This window comes from Herpailurus yagouaroundi, unplaced genomic scaffold (assembly GCF_014898765.1).
Source record: "Herpailurus yagouaroundi ecotype Mexico unplaced genomic scaffold, PumYag 141, whole genome shotgun sequence".
Lineage (NCBI taxonomy): Eukaryota > Metazoa > Chordata > Mammalia > Carnivora > Felidae > Herpailurus > Herpailurus yagouaroundi.
In genome coordinates, this window is record NW_024412396.1 from 70,934,977 (window position 1) to 70,948,181 (window position 13,205).

The 13,205-nt window shown below is 50.8% G+C and overlaps 1 protein-coding gene across 4 annotated transcripts in view; it reads right to left on the reverse strand.

Moving 5' to 3' along the window:
• Positions 1 to 13,198, reverse strand: part of BCL11B (BCL11 transcription factor B) — a 97,432-nt gene extending 84,234 nt beyond the window's left edge. For all 4 annotated transcript variants that reach the window (XM_040478201.1, XM_040478199.1, XM_040478200.1 and 1 more), the window contains exon 1: positions 13,081 to 13,198. In XM_040478201.1, coding sequence (XP_040334135.1) covers positions 13,081 to 13,138 — 58 coding nt within the window. In that variant the 5' untranslated portion in view covers positions 13,139 to 13,198. The remainder of the gene's footprint in view (positions 1 to 13,080) is intronic.
• Positions 13,199 to 13,205: the final 7 nt, after the last annotated feature.

Sequence of the window (13,205 nt, forward strand, 5' to 3'; positions counted from 1 at the left end):
TACACACAGTGCTCAGACGGCAGCCCAGACCAGTTACAGGGAGATCCAAACGTCAGATTGTCTTTTTGTTTTTTTTTAAGACTCCTCAGGTGATTCCAGTGGGCAGCCGAGGCTGAGAGCTTCCAGCCGGTTCCCCCTGCCTGGGCTGGCTCGGCCGCCCCTCCCCCCTTCCCTTCCACCGTTCATTCATGTCCTCCCCATTCATGGGAGCCTTGCTTGTATTCCTCTACCTCAGACCTGGCTGCACCCCAGACAAGAAAGCAGAACCCCAGACGGGCGTCAGGCAGCCAGTCCTTAGGAGAGAAAGAAGCCCGCATGCTCAGAAAGCAACAAGTGAGTGTTGGTTCAAAAAGAAATGCTGAAGAAAAACACAATGCCGGGGAAAGGACGCCGAGAGAGTCGGCTGGCTGAAAGGGGGAGCCGGCTTTCCTGCCAAACACCCTGCTCCTGGTCAGCCCTCCACCACTTTGTAGATTTCCCAACACTCATCAACTCCCCCACTGTCCTTTTTGTTGGTTGGTTTTATTTTCACTCCCAGAAAACGAAAAGGAAAAAAAACAAAAAACAAAAAAACTGTTCAGGCTCCAAACGCATTTCTTGGCAGATGACAAGCCACACTTTCAATGGGCTGTACATTTTCACGTTTCTTTAGCAGCAGATAGATTTCCTTTTTTTTTTTTTTTTTTTTTTTTTGGTAGGAGACATAGGACCCAAATATTTTGAAGCCAATAAATGCCTCAAAAAGCAGCAACCCCCAGGGGGGAAACTGGAGGGCTCGGCAGCCGAAAGTGTCATAAAATAAGGGAAGTGGGCAACGAGGTTACACACTCCCTCGGGGTCTGAGCAAACTTGGGTTGTAATTTTTCAGGAGCCAACGACTTGGTCGTAAAGACAGAGCAAGTGCCGGGGTCCTCAGAAAAGCCAAGGGCCAGCCAGAGGTCTGCGACCCGAGGAGGCAGGTAGATTTTCAGTTGTATGGTATTTAGTGAGGGATGATGAAAACCACAGAGGAACAGAGAGAGGGAATGGAAGGGAGGAAAACACATTCCGTGGCAGTGAAGTGACTGACGGGCCAGAGCCAAAGAACAGATAATTTAAGGAAAAAATTCTGTGGCATCTTCTATCCTCCATATAAATCACTGTTCTGTATTTTCTAAACACAGCTTCTTCAGGGCCTGTGAGAGTCCATGGGTGATGCTGAATCTAGAACGGGCTGTGTAATCCACAGAACATGGTCGAACCCGCGTGGACAGGTTGATACGCAGGTGTTGCTGGGAAGGGAAGTTACGATTTGAGATCCTGCCTGTGGTTACAGAAAAACAGACAGATTCCTCCGTGAATTACACGGAGACATGCATGAGACCCATGGCAGCACAAAAATACCACGAAGATGAGGAAATCCTAAATCTGTTGCCGGCATACCTCTAACACAAAGAACCTAAAAGGTAAGAGAAACAGTTTTCACCAAGCCAGCCCTGGGAACCATTCATTACACTCTAAAAAAAAAAAAGAAAAGAAAAGAAAAAAGAAAGAAATCCAGAATTTACTTAAAAAGGAGTTGGATACATAATTAATTTACCAATTTATTTTACGAAAAGATGCTTTGGTATGGCTCAAATGTAATCACAACCCTCACGCCCGAACGGTGGTTGTAGGGGGGACCCAGATTCCTGCGAACGGTTTGTCAGAATGTAAAAAAGGTAATTATTCGGTGCTTCTTTTCCCTTTAATGATCTAACATTGAGCAATACTGTTTATATTGAAAAGCTCGCACCTTTAATTACCAATTACATATACATAATTTCAGAGCCAAAGGAGAGGGCTGTGAAAACAGTTCTTTAGAAATATAAGGATGTATTGTGCGCCATTTCTAGAGAGGGAGCTCTAATAAATGGGAGGAGGATGTCAAAATATTGTTTTGTTAAAAAAAAAAAAAGAGAGAAGCACAAAGGAAATGAGATGAAAAGCAAAAAAAAAAAAAAAAGTACAAAATGAAACAGAGCATTCCGACAGACGGGGCAAGCTCCAAGCTCCGTGGTGGGAAGGGTGGCGGGACCCAGTCCTGTCTGAACTGCCACTCGCAAGGAGGCCTGGCACGTTGCTGCGTCACCGTCACCGAGGCGGCCACCCTTCCAGCGTGACCATCCTCGCTGAGGACCGGGAGGTGTTTCCTGCTGCTCAATAGTTTAATCTTTCTTTTCCTTGTTGTGTTTTGTTTTGCTTTTCATTAACTTTTTCAGCCCTGTCTGTCCGCTCCCCTGGGAGGAGCTCTAGAAAGCTCCAACACCTCCTCTCTGCTCCCAGGGTTTAAGCTACGTAATTTCAATTCGTCCCTTTAATTCAAAAGAAACACAGACTTCTTTCAAAATTAGCAAAGGTCAAGGAAGCCTGCCTGTCCCCAAGCTCTCCTGACTCTGCCTACTATCCTTTGCTAAGGACTGGGTACCAACACTTTTTTCCTTTCTCTCTCTCTCTCAACCTCTCTCTCTCTCTCTCTCTCTCTTTTTTTTTTTTTTTTGGCAACATCTGGTTTTCTTTCCTTTATTTGGCTCTCTCCGCCTTTTCACTTTCCTCATGCAGCAGGCCCTGTGAATACCCTGCACTGAGTTTGAAAGTATCCAAAACCCTTCACTGTGCTGCAGTCCTGACTCTGGGCACCGCCCCTCCCCCCAGCCCCCCTCTGCAGCCAAGCCTCCTGGGCAGCCAGCCCTGCAGGGTGTCCCACAGAACAGCTCTGAACCCGGACTTCCCAGACCCAGGGCCCAGGGCCCAGCTAGCAGCCTCCTAGGGAGGGCCAGGGGCAAAAGAAACAAACAAATCTTGCCTCCCACTGTCAGTGTTGAAAGTCAAACTCAAAGATGACAGTTCCAAGAATGGGGTTTCCTCTCTCCAGCCCTGGGGTGTGGGGCCCTGCCGGGTGAGATACTTCCCAGGAAGGTGGCAACATCACCCCCAAAGTTCAGGGAACAGAGTCAGCATGAACCCCTCAACTGTCAAGTTTTGGGTCGCAGGGGGTGGACTGAGACAGCTGGCTGAGCCTGGAGGCTTGTGCTCACAGCCCTCGGAGACACCCCCAAAGACGGGCTGTGGTTTCATTTCCGCCGACAGGCGGATACCAAGCCGGGTGTGTGGGGTGCGTGTGCACGCGCGCGTGTGCGTCCCTTCTTAGAACCGTATCGACGCTGGAAGAAATAAAAGGAGAAAAAGCCACTTGGCCACGCTCAAGGAAGGGCAAAGGGAGACACGTCTGGCCCTCCGGGAACCCTCCTTTCCCTGTCCTGCGGGCACCTGGGGCCTCAGGGCCCCACACAGCTCATTGACCCCATGCCTCTGCTGGAAGAGCCGGAGTGGCCCAAATGGTCACCCAGAGACAACAAACCACCAGGAAAGAGAAAAGACACACAACAAAAACAGCTTTTCGAATTCCCAGACCCACCCAACAAACCAGCCCCTCAGGCTGCCTTGTCCGGCAAACTCAGGCCTTAAAGAAAGAAGGCAGAGATGAGGTCCTTCCTCTGGGAGGATTTCTGCTTTCGTGAAAAGCTCCCCAACTGTCAGGCGGCTCTGGAAAATACTGCTTGCTGCTCTCACTATTATGAGCCGAATAAAGTACAGGGATTGCTAAAATGTTTGACTTATTAAGAGGAAAAACGAGTGGACGCAGGGTCAGCTGTCACATTGGGGTGAGTTCTGAACTACGAAATCCTAAAGCTCCCAGACAAATACATATCCTGCCTCTCAAACACACACACACACACACACACACACACACACACAGAGTTAATTTTCTTTTACAACAAAACCACATTTTATTTACAAGGGTAGGCCTCCGCCCAGCTGATAAACGCATTTAGAAGCAATGAAATCAGGGTTCGCAAATAATAATGGTTATTTGTTGTCAAGTAGATGGGGAAGCGCTTGAGCCTAAGACAAACTCCCCCATGCCTTAGCTCTGCTGGGAAGGAATTTGGGGCAGAAGACAGAAATGGAAAGACATCGTTAACACCGACCCGGCCAAGCAGCCAACAGGACCCCCCAGCAGCTGCAAAGGCTTAGCAGGGCCTTACCTGGCCAGTGATTTCCCCCACACGCAGGGTTCCAAGGGCCCCACCCGCCCTGGTCCATCTGTAACAACTGCCCATGCACCTGCCCTTTGGGGGATTCCAGCCAAGGGGCCGACCGCCTGCTGTCCCCAGAGTGTGTGTGCATTGCTTCACATACAGCACACAGGCCCATGTCGCCCTTACCCTGCACCGATTCAAATCCAAATCCCTAACCGCTAAGCCCCAGTCCAAGAGAAACCTATGAAGAATTATTGTTTCGGTGATGGGGGAGTGGGTAGGAGAAGGATGTGGGGGGAGGGGTGCCAGGCTCTTAAAATCGTGTGCCACCAATGTCACAGCCGCCATCACGATGTGTACGCATGTTTACGAGAAATGTTCAGCATCTGTCCGCCAGAGCTCTGCGTCCGACTGGAGACTTTACACCTGCTTCCTACGAAGACGGAAGCCATGCTCACCAATAATCTGTGAAGGGATCTTTTCATTCTCCTCCCTGAGAACGTTCCAGGAGGGGCCGAGACTCCAGGCGGCACCGACACCGCCACCAACACGCGCACTCGACGGAGCACAACACTTTCTGAGCTGCCATCAATTTTTAATTTATTGGATCCAAGAGAAAATAACAACCGTGGGGAGGGGAGGAAGGAGACGGGTGGATGGGAGAGAGAAGGAATCAATTCTTGGTGGAGAAAATAATCTATGACTAGATGGCGCTTCAAGGCACGACAAGAGGTTTTATGAAGTTCTCCGAACATTGGGAATAATGAAGTGCCCGGCAGAGGCAGCGGAGATAAGAGCAGAACATCAGCCCAGCCAGGCACGCGTTAGGAGGAATGGCCTCACGGGGCCAGGAGGGGTTAGAACACGTCTGAGGGTGGGAGCCACCGTCCGGGCCCCAGCCCCGTCTGCCCACCGAATTCCTGCAGCCAGCAAGGCCGAGGGTGGCCTCTGGCCCTGGGAGGACACAGCCTGGCAGGTATAAGCAGGCCGCCTGGCACAGGTGAGCTCCTTCACCTGACCCCCTGCCCTCTCGGGAGGACTGAGCAGTGCAGCCGGTCCAGGTCTCGGAGCTGCTGGCCGAGACCCTGTGCCTCTCCCAGATGCTCCAAAGGCCTCCTGTCTACCGCCCTCAAATCCGCTGTCAGGACGGGCACACGTGGGGGCCACCACCCCACCAGGCCCCTTCTGCTCCACACCAACCCCTGCTGGAGCCTCCAGTGAAACTGTCGCGATTTCTGGCAGCCGGGTAGGAAGACAGGGAGAAGACTGAAGACACCTCCTTGTTGGGCAACCCGTGGACATGACCTGGGTCATGTCTGGCTGACGGGGCCTGCAGGGGAAGGCCTGAGTCTGGCCTGCATTCCAGGAAGGCGGGGATTCCTGTTGGGGGTACAGGAAGAATCTCAGTCACCCAGCCCTGTGACAGAGGCTGGATGGGGAGGTCTGAGGGTGGGAAGAGGACCCCCCCACGTGCACACACTGCCCTACACAACCCAGCCTGGTTTCAACAACAGCTCCTTGAAAAACATCCCAACTTGCACTGAAGACCATCACCCGACCTTCCCTTCCCCCCCACCGCATCCACCTCTCCAGAACTCCAAAAACTGAGCTCAGGGGGCCTGGTCTCACACATTCAAAGGCAGCCAAAGAAAAAAAAAGGGCGAAATGAATAAAGAAAACAGCGTTCAGGTGCGCTCACAGATCCTGTCCATGACTAAAAGGTTACTAATAAAAAGCCAACTCCACAAAACCAGAGAATGGAGTGACCTATGTTTTGATAAATAAAATAGTTGCTTTAAAAATAAAAAAAAAAAAAAAAAAAAAGAAAGAAAGAAAAAAGATTTACCACCATAGAAACCCTTCCAAGCACGTTCAGCAGAGTCCACAAAGCTGCAAATGCCTTAAATCTGCAGAGCCACAACAGGGCTCATAATGACAGGATATAAAAGCACGCTTTGAGGCCAAATGAAGAGATTTGTTTTATTTAATGCTATGCTTTTTCAAAGGTGCTAAGCAGAAGAAAAGAAGGACCCTTACAGGACACCAGCCTGTAAGCCTTTAGCCGGAGGACATTCTCTGAGGCTGAGAGCGACAGAGGAAGGACAGAAGCCATTTTCAACATCTCCTTTCCAAGGTAGAAATTTAAACATGACCCCATGAAAAAAAAAATTTTTTTTTTCTTAGCAGCACATCCATTTCTGAAGCACACGCTAATCACAGCAACACTGGCATTCAACTTTCTCGAGTCATTTATGCGCGTTGTTTTAGTAGAGAACTCACCAGCACATTCACAAATGTATTTGTATTTCTGCAGTTCAGTGGAAGGAGGTCATAAAAAAAAGTTGTATACAACAGAGGATTTTTTTTTTTTTTACTTTGAAGTTACTTAATTTTGTGTGGTCTGGGATTTCACTCTAGTAAAATAACTCGGGCTGGCTAATTCAACACCCAAGCAGATTATCAGCTCTCTTGGAGGAAAAAAAAAAGAAAGAAAGAAAGAAAGAAAGAAAGAAAGAAAGAAAGAAAGAAAGAAAGAAAGAAAGAATTTCTTGAATTTCAGCAACTACACAAAAGACTTGCGTGTGTCAAAATGCCGGACGCAAAGTCCCGATGAACGCAGCACCATTAATCAAACCTCGATCTGGTGTCACTTTTGCCAGTAAAACCGATGCTGTTCCCCACCCCCGCCCCCCCCCCCCCCCACTGGCTCGTGCAGTAGACGAAAGAAGTGTGTCCCTGTGCTTTCACGGGTCTCCAAATAGCCTGCTATTGGCACTTTTTATACACGCCTTGGGGAAAGTACTGCTCAAAAGAGGCAATCAACAAACAGCTTTTCTTGGGGAGGGGTAGAGAAATGGGGACCAGAACACGAGCAGATCTCACTGCCTCCCTGGAAAGGAAGAGAGATTTGTGGGAAGAGGGAATGGGGTGGGGGGGCCCACAGGGCACGCAGGACCCCAGACCCCATCGTGTGAGTAAATGGAGAGCACTGCGAAGCGACAAAGCCATACTCAGAGCAGCTGGGTGACATTCATTCATTCCCAGTATCTCTCTGTGCCCTCTCCCCATGAAAAAATACGTCAGTGTGCCTACAGCTACCACCACCTTCAGAGAAGGATGCTCAGCTGGCATCAGCAACTTGACCGTGTGGTGCTGGGTGCAGTCCCCAAGGAGCGTTTATTTTTCCTTGTCCTCCCAGATGTGACCCCAGCATTAAACCTGGAGTCCCAAGTCCTCAGAGAGCTTCCGCTAAAGGTAGGCCCTAACGGGACAGCCAGAGGGGCCTTTCTCTAGCCACACGGGATGCAGGAGGCCGTCCCCAAAGATCAAGAACCCCATCTCTGCCCTCCCCACATACATTGTTTTTGTCAAGCACCGTCATATCTGCAGTCCGTGTTCAGTTACAGCTCGCGAAACTCTCCCAAGTTCCAAGGTGAAGGATTGGCTATTTCTAAACTGAATTTTTTTAACGATATTCTGCAGGCCGAAGGCCACTGCCCAGCCCAAGGCTGTGAGGTGACTGTGCCACTTCATCTTGAGTTGTCAAATGAGCCGCGATATGCTCGCGACTGGCTCAATTCAAACATTGAATGAAGTAGAGAAATCATCAGATAAATTGCTGGCCCTCCGCACTGGAGAGTGAAGCCTCTTTCTCAGCTGATGACAGCACTAGGCTTTTGTCTGACCTAATTTATTTCTCTTTCAGGTTAGAATAAAGCACTCTTTCCAGTCTCAGGGCAACCTCTTCTGCCCATATACTGAACTCAAGCACAAGACTCGGGGTTAACTGTGCTGTCTGCAGATTTCTTGAACTTGGAGAAGACATGATAGATCCAGAAACCCCGTGATCAAAAGCACATATATGCCCCAGCACTAAATTACACATTTAGGAGAGAAAGAGTCTCATTAAGAGCCATCCATTAAGGGCACTGTTGGGGGTGAAAGGTATTAGCAACGCTGGGTCTAGCAAGCCTATACTCCTTCCAAACAAAGTTTTACACATTATTTGAGTTGGCATTTGATATCTTTGGGGAATGGTGCTATTTCCCTTAGTACAGTGGGAACATTACCTAATAAATGGAATTGAGAATCCAAGTGTTATAAAACCTGAGCTAAAAGGATTTCCATTCATCAAGCTGTTTTAGGAGCATGACTCCCAAAAGCAGTGATTCTTGACCGTTCCCCGGGTCTCTGACATACAACACAGAAATGGACAAAATGATGTATACTCTTCCCAGAGTCTCGCCCTCAATCTGATCACGGATGCCTTAAGAACCTAATGGAATTTGCAGAAAGTCAAGACCACAGACTAATAGGGGGAAACACACCCGTTCGAACTAACCATTCTGTTTAAAAAAAAAAAAAAAAAAATCGGGAAAAGAAAAAAGAAAAAGGCCCCCATCTGCCTAGTGAGGGCTTGTAAATCAATGCCAATAGCTTGAAAATGATTTCTCAAACTTATATTCTCATTTTTGTCCCGCTCGAATCTCTGCAGGAAAATCAATATTACAACTTCACACTTAAGACATTTTGCAGCAGCAATGCAAAGTGCTGCGGCAGCGGGTGGAAACCCACGGAAGCTCGCTCCTGGCCCATTGTAGCGAGGCGCCAAGGCATGACACGGGCACCGAGCTCCCCCTAGCTGCCAAGTGGCACCAGGCACGGCGCGGCGTTTCAGGCTTGCCATCAACCAGAAGCCAATTCAACTGAAAGTTTGTTTTGGAAAAGTATTTTATCACAACAAGCAACAGAGAATGCAAAGCAATCAGGAAGGGAGATGAAAAAGGAGAAAAGGAAAGGCTGGTCGAAGACATGCTCTAAGCTCAAAGCGTCGAGAGCTCGCTTGTGGTAAGGTGCTAGAAACTGGTGCGCTCCACAGTCAGCAGCTGGCATCTGTAAACGAACCGCTCTGCGTGTTTCCATCTGACCTGAGACCTAACGCCAATTACCGTCAGATGCACCTAAAGCTGGCCTTCTCTTCGGTCACGAAGCCCCCTTTGGTCCCGCACTGTGGTCAGCAAAGTGTCCCACCCCAGCCGTCTGACCCCAGCCTCCCTCCATGTTCCTAAGGCTTCACCAAAGCCACCGCATTCGCTCCAGTACTTGAGAAATGATTCGTTTTCGGTTACGAAATATTTTGAAGGCCAGACAAAAATCGCCAAGGCCAAAGTCCGGGCAGATAGCAAGCTCCCACCCTTAAAGGAAGAAATATGCATATGTACATAATATTCAGGGAGGGAAAGAATACCCTTTAAAAATATTAAGGGTTGTTAAAATACGCTCACGGCTGTTTTCTCTCAGGTGTGAATTACAAATGAATAAAATCAGCCTGGCATAACACCTCTGATGAACACATTTTTATTCTCCCGTGGAATCAGAGCAGCTGACTTATATCACACTTCTAATGATATGGGGTTCCCTTCTGTGCAGAGTGGGAAACAAACTTCACTCCCCCTACCCACCACCCCCCCCCCAAAAAAAGAGGGGCCCATGGCTTGTGAAATTTATCGGAGGCCCAATCTTGAAAGACTGTGGATAACTGGAGATACACTATACCCCAGAGAGTTAAGGTCATTGTGAAGCCAGCCACCTCCAAAACACACAGCCACAGCAAAACCCAATTTAAAAGGCAACCGTGAAATTAACACAGTTAGCCTAACTTCCCGTGTCAAACCTTGGGTCTCTAGTTGTTTTGCAAAATCGTGAATTCATACAGAAAATCACTGATCTTCCAAGGAAACCTGTTGGTAGGTTGTTGAAAAATCACCTTCGCTAGGGTTGTATAATTTGCCATGGACATCTTATTTTCTCTGAAAAGCCTTGGAGCTCCTTCATGGACTGGACTGCATTTCATTCCCCCTACTCTCCCTGTCTGGCACAGTGGGCTCACAACCCTTCCCTCTGCCTGGTCAGCCACTGCCCCCTTCTTCTTCCCTCCTCACTGTTGTCACTGTGTTGTTTTGTGTTTGTTTTTATTAATAGCTGTGTCTGTCCTCCGGTTCTAAAAGCCATACCCATCTGGGTCAAATATTTTGAAACAAACCAGAAGCCCAGGTTTCCATCCCCAGCTGTCCCCCACACTGGTTTATACTTCTCTCCGTCCCTGACTGTATATCTAACCAGCTCACTACAGAGCTCTTCTGCCCCCCCCCCCCCAAGATTATCTGCTATTTCTGTGCTCTTCCCGTTTCCCAGACCAGCAGTTATGCTAAGTTGCATCGTCTCTAAAGAACCACGGGCTGCCACCCCACTGAAGACACACCACATTTGGGGCAGTCCCTTTCACATTTAAAATCTAAAATGCGAACCCCGGGTCAGGGCCTGTGACAGCACTCATTTTGCTGGCCAGGGCTCTCCAGCACCCTAAACCCACGACTCCTGCATCACTGTGTAGAGACACTTCCACAGGCCACGCAGCCTAAACTGCATCTAATTCTTGCCATTCCCCTTTCTGCCCTCCCACCTCCCGGGGTGACACAGGACAAACAGAAAAGCCAGCTGCTTTTTGATCATAAATAGCCTTGTCTGAAAACTGGTTGGACCACTCTCTCTGCTTGACCCCCTGCACATGCCCTGAGCTCCATGTGCCCCTGAAAGGCAGGCAAGATTTCTTTCTCGCCCCTCTTTTCCTTTGCCTCTCATCTTCTCCCTCCCGCCCTGCTCCAGTGGCAGCCAGCGGCTGTCTGTCCCCAGCACCACTCCGAGCAAGTCTGAGAGACAGAGGGGGAACAAATGAAGGATGGAAGGATGTTGCACCAGGCACGCCTTGTCCCCCATGCCCAGCTGCCACCAGTCTTCCTGACCAGGGCTTTCTCCTGTTGTCCCAGGAATGCCAGAGGAGGAGAGAGCAAAGGCAAAACAAACCTACCTGCTTCTTCCCCCTCTTAAACACAACTGCAAACACTCCCGACTCCTTTCGCTGCTTCCAGCCTGGCGATGCAGCCCTAAGATTGCTCCCCACTGCCCGAACACCCCCCCCCCCAACTTCCCCCTCCTCAAAACCCCTCACAATTACACAGAGGGTATGGAGGGGCAAATTGCCTCCTAGAGAAATTAACCTCTGCCAATATAGACATTGTAACCACCAGTCCACCATCTAAAGGGGGTGGGGGGGCGCAGAGGCATAAGCTGATGGCTACCGGCTTGGTAAAAGGACAGAATGTCAACCGGCCAAAAAGGGACCTTAATCAAACCATGCTCAAGTCTGGTTGTAAAACATTTTGTTTTAAATGCAACCAGTGAGTCTTCAATGGTGCAAAATAAGAGGGAAGTTCTGTTCCCTCCCACCAAAAACGCATCCCTCTCCCAAGGCGAACCCCGCTTTAAAATCTATTCTCCTCCCCGAAAAAACAATAATAAATCCACAAATTCTTACTAATGTATCTGCTGTAACAAAGGAGAGACGGCAGCAGCAAATGCTCCGAGCAGATGGCTCCTATGCTGGGTGTTCAGGGGAGGGGAGAGCCCCTTTATATATTTATTTATTTATTTAAATTTTTTAAAATATAACATAAATATTCGGCTCTCGGCCGCCCCGCAGCCAGTCCTCGGCTGCGGCTGGGCGCGCAGCCCTCTCCACCTCCGCGCGGGCTGCCCGGCCCCAGCCCGACGAGGTGCTCGGACGATTCCGGGAACACAACCTGTCCATGGTCGCGATGGCACCCTGAGGATGTTTTATTTCTATTGCAATTAAAAAAAAAAAGAAAGAAAGAAAGAAAACGCAACGGCGATCTAGGTAGGCACCGCGAGAGAAAGGACCGCGGGGAGATGTTCGCGCGCCGCGGATCAGCGGCCCCGCGGGCTGCGCCGGGCCGGGATCGCTGCGAGCCGTCCTTCCCCCTGCAACTGTGCGGGCACTCGGAGCGAGCTCCCCTGCAAACACCGTACCTGGCCGGCTCGCGCTCGCTTTTTCCCCTTTCTAAATAAACCCAACTGGGGCGCTGGAAACTGCTGCGTCTCTGCCCCGCTGCCTGACTTTGCCTGCCCGGCCCCTTGCTGGAAATCCACACGATTTCAGCCGGCGGATTTCCACGGCGACCTGCCTTGTTTATTTAGAGAAGCGAGATGAAACATACTGAGATAGAAAGATGGGTAAGAGATTGATAGGTCTCTCTCCTTTTCTTTTTTCTTGTTTTTCTTTTTTTTTTTTTTTTTTTTTTTTTTTTTTTTTTTTTTTTTTTTCCTATTTTACAAGCACATCCCTGTCTTACCAATCCTGGCTGGCAATCCTTTTTCCCCGTGGCGGGTTTTTTTTCACCAGCCCCCAATCCCCCCACCTTTTTTTGGAGTGGGGGATAGAAGACAAGATCATCCCAGGAGACAGACGGAGGTGGGGAAATGGGGTGTGGGGGGGGGGAGGCAAGAGCCCAGCAAACAGCCGCGCAGCTGGATTCTTTTGCAAATAGCAAGAGGAGGGGAGAGAAAGGCGGCAGCGGAATGCTAGGACCGGCGTGGCCGGCGCCCTGCCCGGCCGAGTGCAGCGACCGGGGACTCGGAGCCGCCGGCGGCCCGTAGCCCCGCATCTCCCCAAGGCCGGAGCGCACCCCGCTCTCCTCCGCCCGCGCCGTAAGAGCGGACCCACGCGCTCGCCAACTTTTCCCCACTTCCCGGCTCCCCCCTCCCCCTCCGCTCCCCCAGCCCCCTCCCCCTCCTCTCCAAACCCCGCCACCAGCGCCGCCGCCGCCACACACGCCGCTCGGAGGGGCGAGCGTCCAGCCGGGCTCCGCGTGCACACACACCTCCTCCAGCCTGCGCGCCCCCTCCCCGGCCCGGAGCCCACTCCGCAGGCCCTCGAGCCCGAGGCGCGTCTGCCTGCGCAGCGCTCCGACTCTCGGGGCTGCAAAGAAACTTTCCTATGCCCCCCCACGCCCCCCACCATGCTCTGGGCCGACGCAGCTGCCTCTGTGAGCCCGCGGGCGGCCCCGGCGCTCGGCCCGGCAGCGCCCGGCTCGGTGTACCCAGCCCCGGGCACCCGGAGCCCCATCCTCCGGCCCCTGGCGCGCACGCAGCGGACACTTACGGGTGATGAGCTCCCTCTGGGACAAGTGCTGCGGGTTGCCCTGTTTGCGGCGGGACATTGCCCCGGCATCTATTCTGGCATCGCCCGGAGAGCTGCACTGATGGGGGGAGCCGGGGGGGGGGGGG